At 43.1% G+C, this 26,097-nt stretch overlaps 1 protein-coding gene across 3 annotated transcripts in view; it reads left to right on the top strand.

Annotated features, from left to right (window-relative positions):
• The first annotated feature begins 6,025 nt into the window (after positions 1 to 6,025).
• LOC125328662 (desmoplakin) overlaps positions 6,026 to 26,097 on the top strand; it is a 39,221-nt gene continuing 19,149 nt past the window's right edge. The window contains exons 1-10 of one of the 3 annotated variants that reach the window (XM_048309664.1): positions 6,026 to 6,530; positions 15,515 to 15,617; positions 17,229 to 17,377; positions 17,718 to 17,892; positions 20,507 to 20,635; positions 21,771 to 21,821; positions 22,775 to 22,936; positions 23,838 to 23,942; positions 25,134 to 25,229; positions 25,440 to 25,565. In XM_048309664.1, the coding sequence (XP_048165621.1) occupies positions 6,322 to 6,530; positions 15,515 to 15,617; positions 17,229 to 17,377; positions 17,718 to 17,892; positions 20,507 to 20,635; positions 21,771 to 21,821; positions 22,775 to 22,936; positions 23,838 to 23,942; positions 25,134 to 25,229; positions 25,440 to 25,565 (1,305 nt within the window). In that variant the 5' untranslated portion in view covers positions 6,026 to 6,321. The remainder of the gene's footprint in view (positions 6,531 to 15,514; positions 15,618 to 17,228; positions 17,378 to 17,717; positions 17,893 to 20,506; positions 20,636 to 21,770; positions 21,822 to 22,774; positions 22,937 to 23,837; positions 23,943 to 25,133; positions 25,230 to 25,439; positions 25,566 to 26,097) is intronic. The other 2 variants (XM_048309682.1, XM_048309673.1) reach the window with 2 other exon arrangements.

The following is a 26,097-nucleotide window of genomic DNA, read 5'->3' as shown; positions in this document are numbered from 1 at the left end:
AACACTGCGATAACATCTGGAATTTGTACAGAAGGTATCTTGGTAAGGAGATTTCCAATTCTACCAGAAGATAAATTGCCCTTTGTAGCCTCAGGGTTTCAGAGAACAAAATATTCCTGTAAGGATGACACATCCACAACTCAGCTGTGAGAAACAGAGTTTCTGGCGCAGTAAAGAACCAGATCTTTACTTTCCCTGGTTGTTATCAAAGTAGTTGTGGTATGACCCACAAATTGAACATGAAATTACAGGTCTGATTGCAAAAATTAGTGCAACGTGAGTAAATTGGAATTCCTTTATATATATTAGATCAAATTCTCCATTATCCTCCACAATCTTGTATGCACCATAAAAGTTCAGGGAGATGTGCATGAAAACCTTTTTATAAAGTTCTATCCTTCCCTCCTCCATTACGTCGGTAGAGATGCTTGGAACCTTTATAACTGCTCTGATCTGGTATTCACTCTTACAAGGTACTTTAAATTATGGTGGTAACATTTTAATAAGGCTATCAGTGCCTCAGGCCCGTGCCATAACCCAGTTATTTGAGATGCTGGGATGACAAACATCTGTTACGATGTGCAACCTTGCTAATGGAAGATTCACTCTAATGAGGGGGAACCCTGGGTGTCCACAGGGCTAGTGTAGAGGCTCCCATTTGATCCTTCACTTTCATTTCCAAGAATGAGGGCACAAGCAGAAGAAAGGGACGGGTGTCAATAAAATCATGGTACTCCTTATCCCCTTGGGCTTGAAGACACCTGGGTGTAAATTAGAGCAGCCTCATTGTGAAGCAAGTGTAAAGATCCCTTGAGAGCTTCTACTGTCCTACTTCTCACCTTGTGCTGCGTGTGGTTGAACAGCTCTGTGGTATCTAACACCAATTAATCAAACCTGAATAATGAGGGGCAGATGCACCTTGCCAAAAGTTCATGTTTTATTAAAATAATTCATCCTCACAAATGAATGCATTTTGCATGCATGGCATGTGGCTGAAAAGATTTCTGTCCAACTACTAAAGAATAACCAGTCAGAAATAGCCTTGTATTGCTCTCAGCACTATTAAGTATCTTGCAATATGTTAACTTCTCAAGCTCCAGCAAACATCACCAGGTGTTGATGAAAGAAACAGAATCATGAAGTGAGACTTTAAAGGAACCATAATAATGTAACATTAAATATTTGACCTTGTACAGTCACTGTTCGAGTGCTCTACTTGCAGCAACACGAAATCAAGAGCTGTGTAGAAATACTTGTGTGCATGCTCTGTGGGTCATGGTGGGACCATGCTGGGAAAACAACGTCCCATGCTGGTGTCCTCCACCTGAAGCTGAAGAGTGAGGCATCATGAAACTTTTTGTCTGAGTAGTCAGTCAGGTTTGACAAGGCTGACACCTCCCTTACCACACCCTCTACTTTTGCATGGTATAGAAGGAATTGTGCAGTCCTAAGCTTCATTCTTCCTGATGAATTCAAAGACTTTTTTTTTTTAACCTTGCCAGAGACTGAGATGGTAATATTCCAGGGATTCTCTGGAAGGAGCACAGCAGGCGTCCAGTGTTGGGGTCCGTCCCCCTGCCATGTGGTCCTGGAAGAGGGGCCTCGGGGGACAGACACGGGGTTTCCCTGCCCCTGCTCAACCTCGTTCCCATTGGTTGTTCTGTGTTCCCCTGCACGGGCAAGGACCCTCGGGTCTCGGGATTGAGCAGTTCCTTGGCGGATGGAGAAATAAACATCTCTCTGAAACATCTATCAAGAATCGGTCCATAGATATTTCTTTCCCACGGGCCTCCTTGTTTGATACATCGTGTTGCAGAATCCCCACTGTAACACTCCATGATAGGGATATACCTGAATAAGTTGTCTGAGCCCTCTCAGTTTGTTGTTAATGACATTTCAGACCATGTCTGCTGTTGCTACAGAGGTGTTCCTACTGGCACCAGCCTCTTTTCACATGGATAGAACAGCTCAGACTCTGGAGTGCTAACTGTCCATTTGCTGGGGAGAATTCTGCTTGAGCAAAGGGAGAAAGTGGAAATTCCCAGGACTGACTTCCATGTCATCACAAACACGGACTTTGTGAATGCTGCCACTCAGCTTAAGCTGCCTCTTCCCAGGCAGCCCCTGCACAGGAGGGCTGGTGCACATCAAGCACCTTACAAAGACTCATAGCCAGATTAGTGGCTTGCACGTGCAAACTTGTCCTTACTGCCCAAAACTGTAGGAGTTAGGAACACAAGAGTCACATGCTGGTTTACCTGGATGATTTGATCTGTTTGGAAGGCCAGAGCTGGTTTTTTTGCAAGCTACCATAATGGGAATCAGTTACGAAGTCATATTCAGATTTGTACTTTGAATGTCAGATGTCACTGGTTATCAATGTGTTTCAGCTACTTTAAATTTATTTGGTTCCTATCCAGGCAAGGAGGGCATTAAAGAGAGGATGCCATTAAATAAGCTCAGAAGAGGCTATGTGAAATAGGAGGGGCTGGCAACTACTGCCAAAAGCAATGAATTACCAAGCCATTGAAGGGAATTTCAGTGCGCCCCTGGGAATTCAGTTAAAGAATAAAATACAGAGATAAAATACAGAGGTTTCCCTGGTATAGGCAGGGACCAACACAGGGTGTTAAGTTCAGCTCAGGTAGTGTCCTTAGTAAAGACCCACTGTCCAGCAGCCTAAAATAGAGCTTTTAGATCCACCATTTGGGGTTGGGAAGGAGCCTTTTATTAAAACTAAAGAGATATGCCTAGCACTAATATGATGTATAAAGGAACTTTCCTATGTTTACTGAAGCAGTCGTCAGCTGCTGACACTTTGCCTCTTTGGAACTGCTGTTTCCTAATATCCTCATGGCATCTGCAATTCTAAGGGAGGCACATTAGGAAACAGGGCTGCAGCATGGACTTTAGCTCTAGCTTGAGTTCAGGTGCCTGTAGGGAATATTACATCTCCTTTAGACTAACTTGCTTACAGAGTTTCTCCTAAGACCCACACAATTTTAATAGATTCTTACCTTAGGAAACAGAATGGAAGGGAGATGAACTATAAACTCCAAATTACTGCATTTTATTCTCTCCTGCATGTAGTTTTCCTTGGGAAAATCATACAATCATGGTCTGGTTTGGGTTGGAAGGGACCTTAAAGATCAGCTGCTTCCAACTCCACTGCCATGGGGAGGGACACCATGAGGGAGGGACACTATGAGACTGCAGTTTGCAGCTCACTGGCCATTTGCACTCAAAAACCCTTTGATACCAAAGAAAGTCAAGGAACTTAGGATGTGGCCTTAGGTATGTCCTAAGGACTGTCCTAAGGACTGGGCCTTTCCAGGAATAGTGGAGCAAGGTTTAAGTGAGATCATACAGCTATGACACTGATATTTTCATGCATTTGGATGAATTTCAAGCAATATCTATGTGACTTGATCCTGCTTCAAGATAACTGAGTCCAGCTAGGGTAAGTACCCAAGAAACATTGATGGTTTCAGCAAATTTAATTATTTGTATTTATTTCTTTCATTTCTCTAGCTATGAAAACAGCTAAGATAGGAGAACTGCTTTTCACCGTATCTCAGTCTTATCCTCTCACCTTCATTTCAGTGGGGCTAATTGTGCAAGTAGGACCACCAGAACCCAGTCATTATTTAAGCATTTAAGTATTTTTCTACGTGTCCAGGTAGCAGTGACTCATCCAGGCCTCTGGGCGTATCACACACATGCTGTCTCCATCACAGATAATGGTGTGTCTCACTGAGCTGGCACACCAGTCCAAGCTGAAAGGTGGGGCTGATTGGAGGTGGTGCTAAAACTCAGCAAGAACCTCAAATCAGCATAATACATTTGGATCTCTAAATATGCATAAGTATAAACAGACAGCTTTCAAAGGGACTTGCTGGGGGAAAAAAAAAGCTTTATGTTTGTATGTCTAAATACAAGTGCCTGGCTTGATACACAGTCCCTCAAAAAACTCTGACTTTTATGTACATTGGTGGTAGTAATTCAGAGATCTGTATTTACGTTTCAAAAAGTTTGGAGTGGAGTATCAAAGCACAAAGTTCAAGTTTCCGTCATTCTGCATTTCCTGCCTATTCTACATCTGTTTTCTACTTTTTTCCTTCCTTCTTTACAGCATTAGCCTCTATATTTGTTTTTCTTACTCATCCTTGATTTATATTCTGCTCCCTTATGGCTTTGAAACGTAATGTCAAACCATCAAATCGTGCAGATGTAATCTGTATTCAAAACAGCATCCCAAATCCATATATATGCACAAATATATATGTAAGTCTGTATACATATATATGCACTCATGATTCATGTTATATATAATACAGCATATGTATTACAATATAAAAGTCACTGTATGAGTTCACATATAATAAGCCACCTCGCATTCTGCCTCTTCGTAGCGCTCTTTACAGCTCCAGGCGGTGCCACCAGGATGCCCTTCAGGACCAAGCAACCCCACGTTTGCTTGGTGGAGCTCTTATGCTTCCACTATGCCACACTTTGCCAATCAGCTCCAGCAGCAGGGCAGGTCCTCACATAACCTGTGCCATGGTGCTCCCACAGAGTCCCAGCAGTTTCAGTGCCACCGGGGAGAACTGCACTCGTTCAGTTTTCTCTTGAATAGTTTAGGAAGTCTTGTCCTTTGATATGTTTATGTGGTTATTACTTACTGTCCCATGACCTATCACTTGGATTTAAAATACCAGGATAATGATGAGTGCAGAAAAGACAGAAACAAGCACAAGAATTTATGCATGGTGTGGGCTGCTGGTGATCTCACACAAGTTTAAAAATTCCAGCAGGCGTCTTGTTGCAGAGCATCAGGCAGCTGATATGTCTGGCCCACGTACTGCACATCGGGATGAACACCTCAGGATTATTTCAGAAAAGCCTGGCAGAGTTATTAATGAGTGACTGCTGCTTCTTAAAATCTGACCATCTTTGTTTTCCAATACCACGGACAAGTGGCCAGACCAGCTGAGGCAGTGCCACTGAGAGCAGCTAAGCAATGGTTCTCGGCTGACACTTGAGACTAATCCAGTGGTCACTGGCTGACAACAAAGGCCCCTCTGGGCATCCTACAGCGAACTGCCTTTGCCGACACCCTGTACACACATGAATGTGTTAAAATGACTTTGTCTCCTAAGATATGGTCTGGGTTTTCGTTTTTAAAAGTTAACCACAACTTTCAGAGCACCTGAAGGCAGGAATCAAGAAAATCTGAGGAGAAAAGACAAGTTTAAATGCCTGTTTCTGAATATCTTCTTTCTCAGGCACAAATGCAGTCAGCAAATGGTACTAGTCCAACATTTCATGCACTGGGGCACAAGTTTCAGCCCTGTTTCAGAAATACACTGGGCTTGGAGTGCCCAAAGCCCTCCTGAATGTGGGACCCTGTGTATTTTGGAATTGATGAAACACGCACGTCGTTTTCCCGACGTGTATCAGCACCCTGTGATGTGCAGGGCAGAGGGCAGCTCCCAGCGGACCGGACCCATCCTCTACGGAATGGTTACCCAGCGCTGCCTTGTTTAGGTGCCAGGTTCTTTCCGGAGAGGCACGAAGGTGTTTGGCGTCGGGGGAACCCCGGCCCCGTCCATCTTCCCCGCAGCGCTCCCAGCCCTCGGGTGAGCCGCCCCACGCCCCGGGGCTTCGGACGCAGCTCCAGGGCAAGCGTCAGCCCGCAAACACGGTACCGGTCGGGAGGAAGTTTCCAGCGGGCTCCAACCTCCGCTGGCGACTCCTGAGGGCAGCACACGCACTGAGGAAGGTGGTGGAAACACCGGTGAGACGGTGACAAAGACCGTGCGGTGCCCAGGCGGCCACCGGGGAGCGACACCGCGGCGGCCGCCGGGCGCGGCGGGGCGGGGGCCGGGGCCGGGGCCGGGGCCGGGGCCGGGGCCGCGGCGGAACCCGGGGCGGCCGCCGAGGAGGCGCGGAGAACGCAGGCGAGGCGCGGCTCCACGCCCAGGAGCGCCGCTTAAAACCACCGCGGAAAGGTGTGGCCTCGCCTTTCCTCTACCGGCGGGGAGGGGACGGGACGGGACCGGACCTCCGCTCTTGCCGCCGCCGCCAGCAGCACTCGCCGCCCGCCCGGCTCCGCACAGCGCACCTGCCCTGCCCTCACCTGCGGGCCGCCCCGACCCCCGGCTCCCGGCCCTTCCCCGGCCCTCGGCGGACTGCGAGGGAGCGGCGGCACCGCGGCGGGCGCTGCCGGCCGTGAATGCCTTTCCTGCCGTCGGGTCCGGCTCAGCGTCCCCGTCGCTTCGCCCCTCGCCCCGCGTCGCCCCGGGCGGCTCCCCCGCTACCATGAGCATCAACGGCGGGTCCCACCCGCGCATCAACACCCTGGGCCGGATGGCGCGGGCAGAGTCGGGCACCGACCTGCGCTACGAGATGAGCTCCCATGTCGTGGGGGGCGGCGGCGGCGGCGGCGGCGGCGGCACCACCACTCACACCCACAAGACCTACTACTACCAGAAGACCTACGGCGGGGACTACGCCTCCGATGGATACGGGTAGGTGCGGGTCCAGCCGGCCCCCGGCCCCGCTCCCTCGGGGCCGCCTTTGGACAGCTGCCGTGAGCCCGCTCGCGGTGGGATTCCCTAGGTGCTCAAGCTTGCAAGTTTCTTTTTCCTGTTCCTCCCTGAGGCGTCTTAACTTCTAAAAGGCTTTTAAACGCAAGCGAAGAACTTACTTTTTGAAAACCGCTTTTGGTGGTGACTCTCCTTTGAAGAGAGTAACAGGACTAAAAACTGTGTCTCCCATTTGCGCTGAGGGCTGTAAATGGGTCTATGCTGGCTGTATTGACCCAACAGTTCTCTGCTGATAAACCCCCGCTTTGCTCAGTGATGCAAAACAAGCCGAACTGAAGTGAATTGTTTTATACCCCATGCACCCAGGCGCTGCCTTCCCCAACAGTTGCATGACTAGGGCTATAAAACCATTTTAAGTAGTGGGAATTGTTCTCTTTTTAATTTTTGAGTTTGTTTCTAGCTTGTGCGAGGCTTGGGAGTTTAAGTCAGGATCTTTTATAGAGCGATCCCTGACATTTGATGGCAGGGGGCAAAGATACAGGACAAGCAACATCGGTTTGCTCTTCTTGCCTGTTACGTTTTTAAATTTCTGCTTGTCCTGTTGCTGTGAGCACAGTCAAGGTCTTGTAGGCAGGGTGCCAGCTGTGAATCCTGGCTTGGGGAATGTCTGTTCTCATGGATGCAGCTGTACCAGCAATCTGTGCACATCAAGTCTGACAAGGACTTTCTGCAGAGTGCAGTAATCATGAAGACTTCTCCACTTATCTCCTTGTCTGGGAGTTCACAGGACTAAAATGCAGGCAGCAGTTACAGTCACTGAAGGAAGCAGCGTTGGCATATGGTACAGCACCCATACAAAGCACAGCTGGTGGTGACTGGTTTGTGTGCATGGAATGGCTGTATTAAACCTATTGGTCTAATTATGGATGCTGCTGACTAAGGAATTGATGCAGAAGCACTGTCATGTATTTTGTGCTAGAATTTAAGCCCTAATTTTATGTACAGTACATAATTAGATTGCAAAAGGGTTAGAATTAAACAGACATAGTAAATAAACAGCAGATGAGAAAAGGCAGGCTTTTTTACGTCAAGCAGATCAATGAGAGTAGAGATCAACTGTAGAGAAGTAGCGTTATCTTAGAGAGCACAGTGTGCTCTGCTTAGGTATGTCAGATCAGTTGCTAGAGCACCACTGAATGAATGACAAAACTTGCATTCTACATATTTTTTGTTTATTACTTTGCCCAGTTCTTAGTTTTAGTTCTTTGTTTGACTTTCGGTTTGTTTTGTGCATAGGTAAGTTAGTTACAACAAATTACAGCTAGACCACATCTAGTTACCGATACAGTAGTATGAGAATATCTATTTATTGCTGTATAGTAAGAACAATTCAGTACTTTCCCATTGGGGAGTGCACACACTAGGACTCCAAAATGCCACTGCTGCGTTTCATGTGTGAGGATTTGTTTCGCTAGTGGTGCTTCATTGCAAAAACCTTTACTGTTCACAAGAGACAGCCATGAAAAATGAATGGCAGTGTGTGTTACTTCCTGGCCATTCTCTTTTTCCTCGCTTTACACTGGTGCAACTATATTTGGATTCATTAGGGTGATCTCTATATCACTCCCGACTTTCACTAGAGGAGAAATGCTTTCCTTTAATTTAGCATTCTTTGGCTATATAGTTACATATTTTAAGCCAGTCTGTAGTTTGTTAGGCTCTTCTTTCTGTAGCATTCAGTGGTGGTGTAGCAAAAGTAGAAAGGACAGACCTGATCAAAAAGTTAACAACCTTATGTCAACATTTTTTCATTTGCTTTTTATTACATAATATTCATATCTCCTTTTTGGGAAGGTATGCCTGGCAAGGAGGTTGCAATGAAAGTGGAACTAAAGGCAATTATTATTGAGATTAAAAAAAAAAAAAAGTATATTTATGCATTTACATATTGGTTTATGTGAAAAAATCTGACTGTACCAAATACTTTTAATATTTTTTTGCAACAGAGTATGTGTGTTTGCCACCTTACAAAGTTGCATAGGTTTATTTTTAAGCAGTGCTGATTTGAGTTAAAATGTGTCTCAAAACAAGGGGTTTGTTGTCAGTTAATGAAAAAAGCAGTTTTGCCTGATTTTGCACGTGTGTTGTGTGCAGAAAATCCACTAAATCCTCTGCATGTTGTGCTATTGGGATCAGGGCCGTCATCTATGGAATTGGTTTTATTGATTGCATTTAACCTGACATACTCAGTGCCAAAGTTTAGTGGCATCTACTGAACTCAGAAAACGGAGGCTTCTTTTTTCCATGGTGAAGATCACTCTACCCTAATTTTTAAACGCAGCAGGATTCAAGTTAGGGTCTAGTCTTGTAAGTTTTGGGGCGTATTCTGCCAAACAAGTCTGTGCTGAGTATTACATTACTCATAGAGCAATATGAGACGCTCCCTACCCTTAGGGCTCAGCGAGGTGCTTTTACAACATTCCCGGTTTCTTCTGGCTTGGGAACTCAGGATGAGCTTGGCCCGGAGTACAGATAGTCAGCTTGACAGTGAGTCACACGCTGCTAAACTGCCAATTCATCAGTCAAATATTTATCAATGTCTTTGCTATGGAGATAGAAAATCTGATAAACCATGAGAGAAAAGAAAAAAATGCAAAGTTCTGCAGTTTTATTTGTCATTTCTGAGATTAGGGGAAAAAAATAGCCTAGGATTCACGGTCACTGGGTGACATGAACATAAATTAATTTACACGGTTCTACTTAAGGATTAACGTAACTTCTGTTCTTCAAGTTAGGACAGGAGTTAGAAATTACATCACCTGCCCTGACACTACTCTGAGGAACCAAGAAACAAAGTAAACGTGGAGAAAACAGACTCAAAGCCACGCTTTTGCCTTTCCCATCAGTCTCGCAAGGATCTGTAGTAGAGTCCTGGCTAAGCTGAGTGGTGGTAGAGCTGGCGTGGTAACTTCCCCTTTGAGCTGCTCAGACGGCGAGGGAGGAATGTGTCTGAATCGCTGCGGAATACCTGCCCTGCCGGCAGAGCCTGCGCCGCGCTCGGGCTGGCAGGGAAATGGTGACGCTGCCACGCCGTGACAAGAGACTCAGGTTGCGCTTTCCCAGGTCACTGTTCCGTAGGGACGTGCGTGAGGTTCGGAGCTCCGTGCCTTTGCAGGCGTGGAAGCCTCTGTCAGGAGAAGGGGGTTTGCTGCGTTTCAAGCGGCTGCTCTCCAGCAGAGGTGTATTTCCATGGTCCACGCTAGAGCCAGAGTTTGGCACCTCCCTTTCTCCGAGGCGGAGGTGGGTGAGGCAGCGTGCGAGCAGCCTGCTGCATCGGGCAGGTACGGCCTTTGGGAACGCTTCTGTTGCTCCTGGTGATTCATACCAGTGGGAAAAAGCACGAGGATTCTCTGTGAACAGGTGTGGCTCGATCGCTTGTGAAAGCCTGCATGCTGCAAAGGCACTAAGACTCAGGGGTCTTAATAATTCAGTAATTCACTAGTGACTCCCAAGTTTTTGCACATTTGTAATGGTATTTAGAGCCTGATTGTGCCAGATGCAGAGGTCTTTTGAGGTTTCCAGCCATCGTGCCCTAGTCTATGTGCATGCTTGGCAGATGGGACTAGTTTGGTGAGGCCGTGGTGTGCCAAAACTGGTCCTAGTTAGAGCAGACATATGGGGAGAGCCCAGTTACGAAACTCTTGATGATTTGACAGTTTGTATTCGCCTTCTTTGAGGTGGGAGGGAGAAAACTGGACAACAGCATTTTAATTCCTGGTTATATTCTTATGGATGTTATGATTCACCACCTTTATGCCATTGCGTTTTCCAGCTGGCAGGTGGTGGCGGATGGGTGGTGGTTTGGTCCGGTGGTATGTGCAGGCACTGTGCTGGGAATGCAGATTCCAGGTCAGGTTTTTCTTCTGACTTGCCTACCCTGGGCATACCAGGTAATCCCTTTATGAATCTTTTGCTTGTTCAAACAAGTTTGGGTGGAGGGGGCGGGAAGTGTGAAGAAAAAGAAGCACTATTTTTTTGCTCTCGTTGAGTTATGGGAATCACTCAGTACTCCGGATCTGCTAAAAGACTTTCTTTTAAAGCTTCCTCCACTTTTTGAATGAATAAAAATAATTTAAAAGCTTTGAATTTTTTAAAGGCTGAAAGTTTTGTGGATTATTCTGATTTGTTTTAAATAGTATCTTCAGGACTAGAGCAACCTCTTTGTGCTTCCAAAGCTATAGGGAGCTGTGAAGCTGTGGGAAGGCCCCTCAGAACTGCTGGATGTGCCTCTGTGTCTCCTTTGCCCTGCTTCTCTGGGCACTGATCGCACCCTGGATAACCCAGCAGCCTCTGGATGTGTAGTAGCAAAGGCAGACACCAGAGCAGCCCCCACAGTCCAGGTGACTGTGCTGGGGTGTGCAGGTCTTGCAGCAGCAGGAGGCAGATGAGAAAGCAGAAGGTAGCTGGCTTTCTGTCTTGTTCCTCGGGTTCTTCCTGTCATCCTTGCAGTGATGACATCAGCTGCCATGTGGGGCCTGTGAAGGTGCAAGCTGAGTGTTTAGAGAAGATATTTGATCTGTTCAAAAAACATCACTTGGAATAATTTTTTGACTGCTTGAATAAGTCAGTGGCAGCTGTGCTCGGGGGATGTGGGCACTGCTGACGTCTGTCTCAACTCTCATAACTCATCATGTAGCCTTGAGCATGTTTCTCAGCCCCTTTTAGGAAAAGCAGGAATAGTTTCTTGTTTCAGTAGAGCTGAGGGTCTTGTGAGATTCACTGGTACTGCTCATGAGTTAAACACAAATCCTAGTTCAGACACTTGGGATTCAACAGTAGAGTAATGGCTGAGTTTAGCTCAGGCGGGGTATATTCCAGCAGGGAGCTGTTGTCTGAGCTGCTATCCTGCCCAAATGCCAGTGGCAGCAGGGGTTGGGCTGTCCTCTTATTTCTCAGGGAGAGCAGGAGCATAGCAAGGGAGCAATGTGTTCTGCCTTGACATGCACTGAACAGGGTGGCTCCTGTGTGGAATGACGACAGGGAGATGCTATGCTTTTCCTAGGGCTCTTCTGATAGTAGAGAGCAACAGGCCTACATTTTAACATCCCAAATAAAATCAATTCATCTGTGTTTTGAACTGTTTTCATAATTTTAAAATGAAGACGCTACCCCCTTTTGTTTTCCTTTGTTCCTTTAATAGTTAATGACTATTAAAATTATTTTAATAAAGAACTCTGCTTAATAGGATCTTTTTGAAATTCATGAGTTTCCTTCCAAATAAGTGCCATGATCTAAAATGAGTTGTAGGGACAAAGACATAGTTAAGGTCTGAGGCAGTCCAGGCTGTTTCACTCAGCACTGTTCTGTGGGGTTTACAAAACCAAAGCAGCACAGCAAATTGTCAGGTTATTGCAAATGTATATATTTATTAGTAGGAGACCCTGCAATCTTTTGTTTTGAGTCCTGCTGAAAGACCAGCCTCCAGTTCTTTCAATTTCTGCTGGAATGGTTGATAACACATGCTGTATTTACAGAGGGGCAGTAAAACAGATGAAAAATCTGCCCATATTTTCACTGCCTGGTGTGCCTGCAGTGTCTGATACAGCAGGATTCTATTCATAGGTTCAAGGTTTAGACACTGCCAGAGTTAAATCAAATTGTCACAGCAGCAGTAGGTGTTATAGTGACCAAACATTACTCTAAACTTGTTCAGTTTCATGTAAACAAAATCAGACAAAACAACAGAGATACAACAACAAATACAACAAAATACCATGTAAAGTAATCCACTTAATCTGTGTTCTCTGAGGATTGTTGGTATCCTACATTTTTGTGAGAGGCAGAAATGTATTTTTATGTAGCATGTAGGTTACATGGTTTTACTTAAAAAATCCAGCTTTGTTCTTGCCTCCATGCTATGATGCTGTCCAGCACGTTCAGGGGTTGCCTCAGTTTCTTTGGTCCAGTGTTTTCTGGGTTGGATACAGTTTTACTTTGGCTGTCTGTTTCCTGCTGCCTCAGGGTTGGTTGTCTTATTACTCTGAATTGGAGTTTCTGCTTTGATCTGCTCATCCTGTTGGCTTCATTAAGAGGTATATTGTACTGAGAGACTTTGACACTGCTAATGAAGTACCTTCCTGTCACATGGGTGAAAAGTATTGAAGATGTGTCCCTGTGAGATTGTGCTAGTGCCATCTGATGTATCAACATCGGTATATGTATGTTGAGGTATAGTCTCGCTAAGTATTTTTATATTTTAAGTTCAGAGATTGATTTATGCCCTTAAGCATATTTGTACAGCTAAATCCCCTTCAGATTTGAAGTCCTTGATTCCTGTTGGCTTGGTGGAGCTATGCCATCAAACATCAACTCCTGTGCTGGCACCTGCTGTCTCTGGGTGTGCCCCGCTAGCCCCATGTAGCTCTGTTTGGTCTTCTGACAGATTTGAAAGCCAATGCCTCTAACAGGCCATGGCCTTTTTATCATTATCATAGGATTGATCTCCATATTTTCACTAGCAAAACTGGTTAGCTTTTTAACAACAAAGATAACATCCAAGATGTTAAAAGCAGCATTAATAAAATAGTGTGCTCTTTTCTGTTTTCAATTTGTATAGCTCCGACTTCTGCCATTATTTTGGTTATATCTTTATCTACTGGATTGGAGAGCCTTAAATATGTGCTGCTTTCTTTTTGTGAAGGTCCCTGTGAACTGTAAACAAGTAACTTGTAGATCTTTATTTGAAGACCTAGATAGGATGTGCTTAAGCCTCTCGTTTCAAGGCCTCTGCTTCTGCTTTTGAAACAATTTTGTGCATCTATATTTAACTATCTTCAGGTTTTTAATTTTTAAAATTATTTGGACAATAATTATGGATGTGGCATTAGGATGAACACAAAATGCTTGTATTTCTACTTTTTTATATTTTAATTTGTTTTAATAGCTTGATTTACTTGAAAATGGCTTTTTTTCCCATTTTCTTACCATGTTAACTATAATAGCTATTGTTTAGACCTTGTCATGGTGAAGTGATGTCTTTGAGTTCAGTAAAGTTACACTGAAGCCAGTGGAGATAGACTGATTGATGACAGTATAAATCTGGTCACCATCTATAGTTCATTTGGCATTAATGGATTTCCAGCATTTGTAGCTGCCAGAACATGACGGAAAAAGTGATTCAAGAAAAAATACTCTTCCAGTGTTCTAAAAAGAGAAAATTGCTTGGAAGGTTCCTTTCTCTTCTTTATTATGTTTCATTCATGAGAATAATTGTGGGCGTAATTAAATGTAAATTTCAGATGCAGTCAGATATTTCTATATCTAAACACAGCAGCGATGCCTAAGGAGAAGGAATGATTTAGAAAAGGCAGCTGACATGGAGCCTGGCACAAAATCAGACCCATATGTTATTTTTCATAATTGTTTCCTTTAAGCTGTTTCCAAGACACACAGGGGTGCATAGCACAGTAGGGCACAGTGTTTGTGCAGCCAAAGGGTCACAGTACAAGCCGGGGGCTGCATGTGTACAGCTTGTTTTGTGTCACCCAGTGACTCTCCAGTCTTGTCTTTACATCTTTGAGGGTCTGTTCCCTGGTATTGGGGGAAGCTGCTGAAAAGTTGCTCAAACCTTTTGCATTTGTTCCAGATGAGCTGATACGAGAACAGCAGGCTGCTGATACATCAACTGCACATGCTGCAGAGGAGCTCTTAACAATATAGAGTGTTTCTCACCCCTCCAGTGATTTTGTCAAGGACAGTTCTGCTGAGTTTTTTTTATTGTCACAATTCCTTTTGTGAAGAATGGTCAGAGTCTGTTCAAATCAGTGGAAAGATTTCCATTGAATCCAGATTGCTTGCTTGGCTCTGAGTTGGACAGGTTCACACTAGTAGTCTTTTTGGCATTAGTGTTGTAAGGAATGTTTGACTCTTCAGTGATTTGTAATGGAAAAGGTTACCTACTGTGAGCACAGGAGTCAGAAAACTAGGCAAGGCTTGGAAACACCTTAGTTCTTACTGTCTGTTAGTGGTTTATTTCAGTTTCACTGGCAAGTGTTTGGTTTTAGGAGCCGCCCAGGCTTGCCTGGGAGGTCTGATCCCATCACCAAGGAATGGTTCCTCATTTGAAGCACCTCACCCCCATTCAACTAAGAGTGGCTCACTTTGGTGGCTGAATCCTAAGCACTGAAAAAGCAACGTTCTGGCAGTATGGATGCAGTAGATTATGTGTAAGACAACAGTAATGACACCGTTACCTGCCTTGGCTTTTTTTCCCACTAGTGTTGGGAAGTTCTGGAGTTTTACTTGGAGACTTCAAACTCATGCTTTATGTATTTGTAAGAAAGCATGTTCTCTGACTCCAGGCCCTACATCTATTTTTGTAGTAGCTTGTGTATCTTGCAATTAATTCCTAAGACACTGCACTAGCTTTGTGCATTTCTGCTGATAAAAGAGCCCTTCTTACACTTGTGTGGACTTGTGTGCTCATGTGCTTGCGTAGCCAAGGATCCTGCTTTCCTTGTATGCCCTGACATTGATGGCTGGTGGGATAACATGAACAATTACATCACACAAAGACTATGCTCTAATGTACTGACTTTAACGAAGATTGTGAATAATTTGTTCTCGCTGTTAATGCTGCCAAAGTTTTCTCTATAAAAGCTACAAATACCTGTGCTGGAAGAAAAACTTTCTCTTTTATGGCATGCCAGTTTCCATGTTCTACTCTATCCTGTGGCAAAGTCAGTCCATGCCTGCTACTGCAGAACTATAAAGTGGGTCTGCCATTGTGGAATTGTCATTAAAATTTCACAGTGCAGTTAATGTGTGTGTGTGTCTCTGTGAACCTAAAGGAGGTGGATTATTCCGTGTAACTTCTCTTAGCTGTTCTGAATTTGTGTTTCTTGTATTTCTTCAAAATGTGCAATTCCTCTGTATTTACTTCATCTTCTTCTTCTCCCCCACAACAGTCAGAATGGGACCTGCACCATGTCCAGACGCCAGAACACCATCCAGGAGCTTTTGCAAAACTGTTCGGATTGCCTGACGCGAGCCGAGCTCATAGTGCAGCCTGTGAGTGCTTCTTGTTCTTCTTACCCAAAGTGATTATGAATATTACATACATATTCCGTGTTGTTATCTGGACTCACAGGCTCTGCTTCTTCATTTCCTTTCTCCCCGTTCAGCTTCTTGTGTGAGGCAACTGGGAGTGAAATAACATACCTCCCTCCTAGGTCTCCTTCTTCCCTCTGTACTCCATTCAGTAAAACTGATTGAAATGTATCTGGTTAATAAAAGGGGTCTTCTTGATTTTTAAAAAAAAACCAAACCCACCCTCAAAAAGATTCTACTGCATCTTATTTTTCACTTTTAGATCAGGACCACTGTCAGTGTAAACACCTGTTACTAGTGTTAGGACTACTCATACTCTCTTAGTGGAAATACCTTCATTACCTTTATTTTATTTTTCCAGAGGATTGCTAAAGAAGTAAATGGAACTAGACTAAAATCCTCCTGGCTGTTTCAGCTCAAATACATACAGATAATCTCTGCAGTATGCTACGCTGGTACAAACCCAGAGTGCCTGGGGGTGGGTTGCTCACTGATGCTAAATTCACTCCTGGCAAACATGGGGTGTCCTCTGTTCCTGCTGAAGTCAGAGGAGGTGCAGGGTGGTGAGTGCATCCTGCTGTTGAGGCCACTGAGATGTGAAACCCATTCACAGTTCTGGCAGTAGATGTGATTTAATGCACACTTTTGGACCCTCTGTGGACAGAAAATTCTTTCAGAAATGAACTCTGTGGTTAGGAGTTCATTTCCTTTTCAGAGATACAGGACGTGTGAGCATGTTTATATAAAAATCAATGCCAGAGTAAATACTGCCTTTTGTTCAGGATTAATATTATTCCAGTGAAGTTGAAAGAAAGATATGTTTAGTTCCAGCTTGGTGCCACAACATGCATTGCTTACTTTGTTTATTTCTTTTCTTTCTGAGGGACAGAACAATGAGGTCCATAACATTTTATTTGCAAAATCAGGTCACAGCTGCCTTATGTTTTGTTCAGCATGGCTGTGTCAGTGTGGGATGAGGTCAAAAAGCCATGTCTTCCTGGTTGAAACACCATGACTATGCTGGTCCAACTGCACTGAGAGGGTGCATGGATTTGCCTAGACTTTGGGTGATAAGGTGCAAATGTGATGGGGCATAGAGCTGGACCCAGGCAGATGGTACCACTCATGTTTTTGCAGGAGGGGGAAGTCTTAGAACCTATGGGAAACTTGTGGAAAATCAGGAGCAATATCCACCATCTCCTACTAGGACAGTATTTCCTTCTCATCTTCTAAACACAAAAGCATAATGTCTTAAGAAATTAGCACACCATGTGAAGCCTTGGCTCCACTGACATAAACATCAAGATTGTTCTTTATGGAAAGTTCTGCTTGGTATTACATTTTAATAATTTTATTCCATATTTTATTTTAATAAGAACTTTCCAGTGACTGTGGATCCTTGCTAGTCGGCCTTCTGCTGGTTAAAGCTGGCAGTCAGAGATTTGGCAGTTGAAACTTTCCAGGCTTCCTAAGAAAAAAAATCAGTCCTCACAACATCTCTTTTAAGAAAACCAAAATGAAGCTTAGATTATGAATATTTAATTTAATCTCCCATCTTTTTTTTTTCTTTAGGAATTGAAATATGGGGATGGTGTCCCACTTAGAGGGAACAGGGACCTGGAAGACTGTTTTGCACAGGCAAATGAACAAATGGACATCCTGGATGGGCTGATCAGAGAGATGAGGCAGATGGGCCAGCCCTGTGACATGTATCAGAAAAGGTATTGTCAGGGAAGGGTTGGGGGTGGGAATGTGACTGATAGAAGTTTGTGGTACTTCAAGTATCCCTGTTGTTGCAGGATGTGATAGAAATCAGTAAGGTGGAACTAAATCTGTTTGGTCATGCTAACATGGAGAAGGGCCTTGCAGTAATATATTTCTGATAGAAATTTATGCCTTAGTTATCTCCATGAAATCTTAGTCAGTATATTTTTTCCGTGGTCTTTGCTTTCAGCACTTTGTTTTGAATAGTTGGTGGTCCATTAGGAGAGATAAATTGGATTGTTTGCATGTTTTCTGGGTGTTTTGCTCACAGGCACTAAGTGGTTCTTTGCCTTTCAGGCTGCTTCAGCTCCAGGAGCAAATGCGTGCCCTGTACAAAGCCATCAGTGTTCCCCGTGCCAGGAGGGCCAGCTCCAAAGGTGGTGGCTGCTTCTCCTCTCAGAGTGGCTCAGGCTGGGATGAGTACACGAAACGTGTCACAAGTGAATGTTTAAGCTGGATGAGGCAGCAGAAGGTAAACCTGTGCAAAACCCAGGGACAATGCTAAAACCTGGTGTTGTTCATGAACATCACCTCATATGTAGTAATGTTTTGGGTGCCAGTAGAAAAGTAAAAGTACACATGAATTCTCACATGTTATTCCAAGTTCCTTTTTTTTACCCTGTAGTACTGTAGATATAGTGAATTCCCACTGAAATCCAAACATGGATCGTGGTCTTCTTTTGCAGAGGAAATGGTGTGGAAGTTCAATTTGAAAGCTAAGTGAAACACAGGTGTTAACATCACAAAAGGCATTGGCATATTTGCATTAGAGATTATTGTGCTCAGTATTTCCCTCCTTCCTTCCTTGCACAGATTTCCTTTGATTCATACTTATTTTAACCCTTTACACAGGACCATCTTCACAGATTTAACCACTGTCCAGTGTTTTACAGTTGTTCTCCCCCTCTACTCTGTCTTTATCACAGAGAGGTAGAACTGATTGCCATGGGACTAGGCTGTCAGAAGTCAGTGCTGAAATGCACACAGAAGTGCTGAAGCTACTGTTTGTTGCATTCTGAGAACAAATTTGCCAATTCACAGCTGTTGCTAATGTAACGTGGAGTGGAAAACACACACTGAGAGCCCATACTCTGTGCTATTGAGGTGAAAGTTGTGAGTTTGTGGTTGGACAGCCCTTTCTGAGGGACAGGTAGAGAGGATGGAACAAGGTGGCTGAAGTCACACTTAGCAGACTCCTTGTAATTTGAAATTGCATTATTTTTATCTCTCTTTATTAGTTTGTTTCTTTGTGATTCCATCCTTATTATCTGGGTATAGCATTTGCCAGGTGGGTCTTACACAAACCAGATGAGGAGGGTAGAGCTCTGTAGAGCTGCAGTATTTTTAAGTGAGTGCTAGTTATATTCTAGTCTTTCAGTGTGGCATGTTTTAGAGGGGGAAGGGGAAGTGGAGGTGCACTCCTTGTGTTGCAATGTGTGTTAGCATTGTGCCTGGGCAGCAACAGCAGAGGTTATTGCTCTGCACATGCTGTGGGAGAGAAGGCTAATCATCCATGGCTTGAGGAGTGATGTTGGACAGACTCTGGGCATGCTTCCAGTGATGAAAGATGGTGAACATGCTGCACCTCCCAAAGACACCATGTGATGCCCTGCTCAGACACCCCTCGCTAAACACAGGGAGCATAAGCAAGTGCTTTATAGCTGTGTTCCCACACTAAACCTCCTGTGAAAGTAGAAGGCATAGACTCTCTCTCTCTCTCTCTCTCTCTTCGCCTTCATCCCTACAGCAAAGCTGAGGTGGGGCCAGTAAGCACTTACCTCACTGGGAAAATATATTTTGAACTTGCCACCATGCTGCTTCTTTCCGTTGTGACTTGCTGTGTCCCATTACTTGCTCACATTGAGACTAGGATAATGTTTCCCCTAGTAATGTGGAAATGGGAAAAAGTTCTGAGCACCTGCAGTTTTTTGCTGTTTTTATGTTTTTTTTCTGGATGGTTTGCTGATGGGAGAATCAGGTGGTAGGGAGGGTTGGTCAAATTTCCAGTGCAGAACTAGGGAAAGTGCAGTGAAATCCAGACAGCCTTTGTTCACATATGGCAGCCAGCCATGACTGCCACTGTTGCTACAGTCTCTTTAGACTTTAAATATAACGACAAGGGTCAAAGTCCTGTAACTTTTAAATGGCTGAATGAAAAATGGTTTCGTTTGTTGGATCGTTTTCAACACTGCCTTTGAACCCCTACGCCTGAGTTCTGGCTTTATTGTCATCTGTTGACTCATAGAGATTAGACTCCAGGCTAGTAATTACTGAATTCAGTCCCAACCCAAGATTAAGATACCTATTTCTTTACTGGGCATGTGCACAGACAGGCATTCAGACAGAGCCCTAGTGTGTCTTTGCAGCATAAAAGAGGATTTGGAGTTTGTGGAGCTGAATTTAGAGTTAGGTGGCTTTTAATATTTGAAAAAAATGAAACAAGGAGCTGCAGTCAGTTTTTGGGTTAGTAGTTAGCAGGTGTATTACTGTTCTCAAGGCTGTTTCTAGAGATTTGCACTTGGCATCCTACAATAAATGTTGCCAAAATGCAAGACAAACAACACGTTTTCTAATCATTTCGGTTTAGCTTCTGTGGGGTATTTTTTCATTTAGTGTTTCTCCATTTAACGGAGGTTTTTGAAGTTTACATGACCAAATTAAAATGGAAATCTGATGTACTGGGCTATAGAACTTAACTGGGCATTGTCACATGAATTGCATGAATAGCATTGTTTGATAAAGTCATTTGTTTTCAGAGTGATAAGAATGTAATTTTACTGTAGAACATAAAATAACAGTTTGGTCCAAAGAAAACCAGATGAAAGTACACTAGTGAGTGTGCTTCATCTAGTCTAACTATAAAAAACTGAAATATTTTTCCTATTTTGTTTCTTCTGCTTTGGGAGCCTGTCACACAGTTTAATTCATGGCAATTTAGAGAAATTGTAACCCCCTATTCTGAACTTCTGTTTATTTCAGTTTTACTCTCTACCACATAGTCTGTTTCCTTCAGTTGAATTCCTTTATGCTCCATTTTAGGCAGTAATGTTGGAAATGAAAGTACCAATCCTGTTTCTTGCTCCTAGGTTGAAATGGAGCAAGTGAAGTGGGGGTTTGATGCAGCATCCATTGAACAACAAATTGGCGAGCACCGGAGAACTCACAATGCCATCGGAGACTATCGTTGGCACCTGGACAAAGTCAAAACAGATCTGGTAATTACTGTCCTCCCTTACACATTGCTTGGTCTGGATTTATAGCATTGTCTTACTGGTGTTCCACTACAAAAAAGGAATGCTGGAAAGTTCATCCTCTCTTCAGAAAGCACTGGTGTTGTGATAGCAACCACTTTCAACCCTAATTCTGTGATAATTTTGTGTTTCACTTCTTTCCTCAGAATTTTAAAATGAAAATTTAGTAGCTATTTGACATTTTGTTGTTGTGCACCAAGGCTGGCAAATAAATACTGCCATATTTTTTTGTGAGAAGAATGACTAAGAATGATTATTCTCACTTGCTGTCTGAATATATTAAACAAGAAAGTGAAAGAATAAGATGGAGCCTTGAGTCATGGGGGTTTTTTCTGTGAAAAATGTTCAAATTCTGGGCTAAGATTAAAACTTTTCTTAGGTGTGGATACTATTTTTAGTTTGGTTTTTTTTTTCCTCTGAGACTTCTGTTGCCCTCTGAGTTTTGTGATTGGATTGGAATAAAGAAGTGACTGAAAATGCAATTGTTAACTTTCTCCCCTATCAGCCCAGCATTTAAGTATAGGAGCGACAAGGCTTATTTAATTTCCATTCATCTTTTATCTTAATTGGGAGGAGAGTTCAATCTAAAGAAAAGATAGTCTGTTCTGGGGCCCTGATCTCTCAACCAAGCTGAAGAGTGAAAAGGATTTTACTCCCTTTTCCCTTCTTCAAATAGGAAAGGTGATACTCTGCCCTGTGGAATACCAGTTCCAAGGCTGGGCATGAAACAGGGATAAAGACTGGAGCTGTCTGCTCACATCATAATTTATACTAGTTCATAATCTCCAAAGCTAGCTCTAGGACTAGCTGGTCTAGGAGTTTGGTGCAGAAAGAAATCCAGTTTTGAGTGTTGTTTTGGTATTGCAGATTATGTGCAGACTTGGTTATATACTAAGCATCCCTGAGAGTAGTAAGTTTGTCCAAGCCTTGGTTTTATTCTTCCTGAGTCATCCAGTGGAGCAAATCTGCTGCTGACAGATGTCTCTTGCAGGCATTTGCAGGTTACCACCTGCAATTATGATATTGACACTGTAAAGCAAATACCAGCAAATAGGCAACTTGTAAAAGGCTCACTAAGTGTTTGCTGTCTCTGTTCCAGCGGGAGAAGGCCGCGGTTCATCAGCTGGAGGAAGAATATGAAGGCCTGCTGGTAAGCATGGGATGTGATCATTTCTGATACCCTGTTTGCTTTATTAGCACCTACGTGATTGTCAAGGGACCCTTCAGGTTTTGGCACAGTGACTGATCCATATTTAAATAATTTTATTCAGCAGTGCTTTGTAGTTTCTGAAAGTTTCGTTTTGAATCACACACTTGAGATTAATTCATTGCCTGCTGTATAATTGACTTATTCTCACAAGAAAGTTTCTAGTTTACACCTGGTGCAGGGAGTTGATCACTATGCTGGCAAAGAGTAGAACTGTACCTCCTTAATGGGAATAAATATAGTGATGAAAGTAGGCTGTATATGAAACTTAAAAAGTTACTCAAAGGTAGGACTAGAACCAAATTCTGTGTAGGGCTGTTCATCTTCCCTGCTGTGGATCTTCATGTAAAACACAGCGAGAATCTTGTGCAAATGGTTTATTTAACCCTTGGGATCAGAATCTGATTCCTGGCAGTCTGATTTCAAGCAACAGGATGTGTATTATGATGTGAAGACAATGAATGTTTTCATGAAGTGTCAACTGTGCAAAAGATGCTGCTGTAACATCAAGGATGGACTATGAGCAGCAAATGCAAGTAAAAGTGATGTTAAATATTCAGACATTTCTTGCACTTCCCTCCATACCTTTTTGCTTGCCTGCCTACCTGTCTGCTACATGTGTGTTTGAAATAACTTTGAGAAGTTGCTGACATTAGGTTCCCATTGTTCTGTAAATCCTGACATGTTGTCCACTGTCCATTGCCAACAGGTTTCATGGTTCAATAAACCCAGGGACATCTGCTGCCCATTGCCAACAGATTTTACAGACGTGTGGGTTTTCCTGTTATTTTACTTAAAAAAAAAAGCTATGCTGTGCTGTGCTCTTGACTTTCCTTTCTCCACCCAACTCAGGCATTTATGTATTTATGGCTTCTCATTTCTGTACTTCCTTGCAGAAATACTCCTTTGAGAGAATGGATCAGCTTCGCCAATTCCAGAACCTCATCCAGGCCACCAGCAGAGAGATCATGTGGATCAATGACTGTGAGGAAGAGGAGCTCCTCTACGACTGGAGTGACAGGAACACGGATATTGCTAGGAAGCAGGAGTCCTTCTCTGTAAGACAGCTCAGCCTCCCCATGCTTTCCATGGGCCCTCTTGGAACAGTCAGGGAGGAACAGCCTCTCTTGGAGACACTCATCACAGGATGTTTCTTCACTCTTTTGAAGTTCCTGGGGTTTTTTTATCAACAGTTTTCAATTAAGTACTGTGTAATAACCTTTTGAGGCAAAGCAGGACATTTTTTGGAAGATTTTGCTCCCATTCAATGAGTTGTCATGGTTTATTTTGACCTTGGAATGCGGCCTTCTTGGTACAGTCCACTATGGACCAGTGATCACATGCAGCTTGTGCTGGCATGCCAAACTAAGGGACTTGAATCAAGCAGTTTTATTTCTCCCTCTTAGGACTATGCAGGGGTCAGAGGTCCCTGTATTTGGCCCTGATTATCTCTCACCGGGAAGCAGAGCTATGCTCTCTTCCTCTGGTGGTTCTGCCAGCAGCACGTAGAGTGCATGGTCAGACATAGTTTGCCCTGCTCCTTGTCGTATGTGGGTGTGTAGGGAAATTGAGCATGTGTGTTTGTTTAACCAGCATTGGTGCTGATCACCAAATTGAAAAAGGAATGAAAGTTCACACTGTTAGGGAGGTGGGTTTTTTTTTAGTTCAGTTGTTCTGGATGTTGCAAAATGCAGTCATTTTTGCTTCCATCATTCCTAAGAAAGGCAGAACTTTGTGTGCTTTGCTCTGTGAAGCTGCAAGCCTAGAGACTAGAATCAAGAAGATTGCACCTTCTTTGATTCTACTGTCTTCATAATTAACTTCAGTACACCTAATGGAAACACAATAGTGTTAGAGGGGATAATTTTACATTGTTACAGCTATCTGGGAAATTTTAATCAAATCATCCTGTGCAGTGTACCTTTGGAGCTTGTTTAATGCTGTGTTTTGGTTGTTTAGAAACGTATGAGTGAACTGGAGCTTAAAGAAAAAGAACTCAACAAGCTAAAGCAAGAAAGTGACCAGCTGGTGCTCAATCAGCACCCTGCTTCAGACAAAATTGAGGTGAGTTAGACTTAGTCTGATTTCACTTTCTCCTTTAGTTGTGACATGGGAAAGAGTCTCAGTGAAAGTCCACATACAAAATGCTGCATTTTTACCCAGGAAGGGTTTGTCTGCCCAAAATTGTGTCCATTTCACGCAGCCGTATGAGCTGCTCTAATAATTTTTACTACCTTCCTCTACAAACCTGGCCATTAACAACTGCATGATGATAGATGCATGTAAAAATTAATTCTAAGCTTAGGGAGTTATCTGAGTGTGTTGAAATTGCTGTATCTCGTTTGAGCTGACTACAGTGCAGTGGAATTTATGGTAGGAAGGCATGTCGTTGCTGTTCTGCTGTCTTAGAAGGCATGTTTTGATAAAAGCCACACCCTTTGTTGAGGGTTTCTGTTTAATCCAGGTGCAAATACTTTCTGCAGCTGAAATTCATAGTGCCTTTCTACAGCTTAGCCAAGACAGTTTTGCTTTCACAGCTTGATGTACACTTACTTTTTAATTAAAAAGGCTGCAACAATTTGGAAGACTTCATTTTGTTAGGAAATGCTGTAGTTGTTACAGTTTCAAGAGTGCATAAGAACCCTGCAACTGAAGAAGCTAAAAGGAAAAAAAAAATTAATCCTTTCTGCTTTTCAGTGTGTTTACTTTGTTAACTGTTATCATGTTGTATAAAATCCAATTTCTCCTGTAGTCAGTTTCTTTCTTAAAAGAAAGATCCTTGTAAGCTCCAGCAGTGAAGTGAAAGCTGCATGTAGTTTTTTAAAGAATATACATTATGGCTGCTTGAGTATTTTGAATCTAAAAACAACCAGCATAAAGTATCATGTTTGGAGGTGTTCCTTGAAAGAAAGAGAACATGGCAATTTGCAGCTGAAATACTTTATTTGCACTACTTTGTGTATTTCACCCCTTTTTGTTAACATACCTGGGGCTTTATGCTGATCAAACAAATTCATGTCACGAACAGATTTATCTTTGTGTCTCACAAGCAGGTATTTAACTCATTTCAGTTAGGTGGATGCTTAGAAGTTGCAAAACCATTTGCATGAGTTACATTGTTCTGGTGTGCATGAATTTGTTTTAGCAGATTTTTCATTTGCATTTATGTGGAGAGTAGATAATTTTGGTTGAGTCTAGGTGTGGGAGAGAGATCAGTGTGGTGGCCTGAGTTGTGCATATTACTGTTTTTGTTAGGCCTACATGGATACATTGCAAACTCAGTGGAGCTGGATTCTTCAGATCACCAAATGTATTGATGTTCATCTGAAGGAGAATGCGGCTTACTTTCAGGTGAGTAGTGATGTGGAGAATTCACATTACTTTTTTTAAAAGTATGGCTCCCATCACAGGTGTATCTGTTGTGCATAGCACACTTGTTGCCACGTTATAAATGCTACCATTGAGCCAGAGATAAACTGGGATTTCTCATTAAAGGAGTCTATACATTTTTAGCAGACATTTTTAAGAGCTACAGCCAAATTCACAACTTTTCTCCCATAGTTCTTTGAAGAGGCCCAAGCCACAGAGTGCTACCTGAAAAACTTACAAGACTCTATCAGAAAGAAGTTCATCTGTGATAAGAGCATGTCATTGCAGACTTTGCTGGAGCAGATCAAAGAGCTGGAGGTACTGTCACACTCTCCTGATGGATTATGTTCTGCTTTTCTGGGAAATCAGCTGCCCTCTTTAGATACCAAATGTAAACCCAAGTGCACTGCAGTGTTTAAATACAGTACTGTATGAACTTGAGACCACTATATTTTTAAGTTTGTAACGAGTCCAACAAATTGCCAAGTTTCTGACATGCTAACAATTGAAAAAAAAATGAATACTTTTATTCTTAGGTGGTAGAATAGATTTTGCCTCAAAGGATAAATGCATTTGATAAATGATTCATCATGTCACTCTATCACCATAGTCTCTTTGAAAGGATATAAGTCAGCTTTTTTAGCTGTTTGCTTATCATGAATTCAGTACTACTGTCCCAAATTGGAGAAAAAATGGTCAGTGGTGTAAAAGGCCAATTGATGAAGTTAGATTTAAAAGTGTAGTTGCTCCCTTTTTTTTTTGGTTAGCATTCATTTTGTTAGATTCTTTCAGTTTATGCATGTGTTTCTTAAACACCACTTTAACCACATTGAAGATTAAAAACCTGCTA

Source organism: Corvus hawaiiensis, chromosome 1 (genome assembly GCF_020740725.1).
Source record: "Corvus hawaiiensis isolate bCorHaw1 chromosome 1, bCorHaw1.pri.cur, whole genome shotgun sequence".
Classification (NCBI taxonomy): domain Eukaryota; kingdom Metazoa; phylum Chordata; class Aves; order Passeriformes; family Corvidae; genus Corvus; species Corvus hawaiiensis.
The sequence above is the reverse complement of the archived record's forward strand: the minus strand, read 5'-3'. Positions and strand labels throughout refer to the sequence as shown.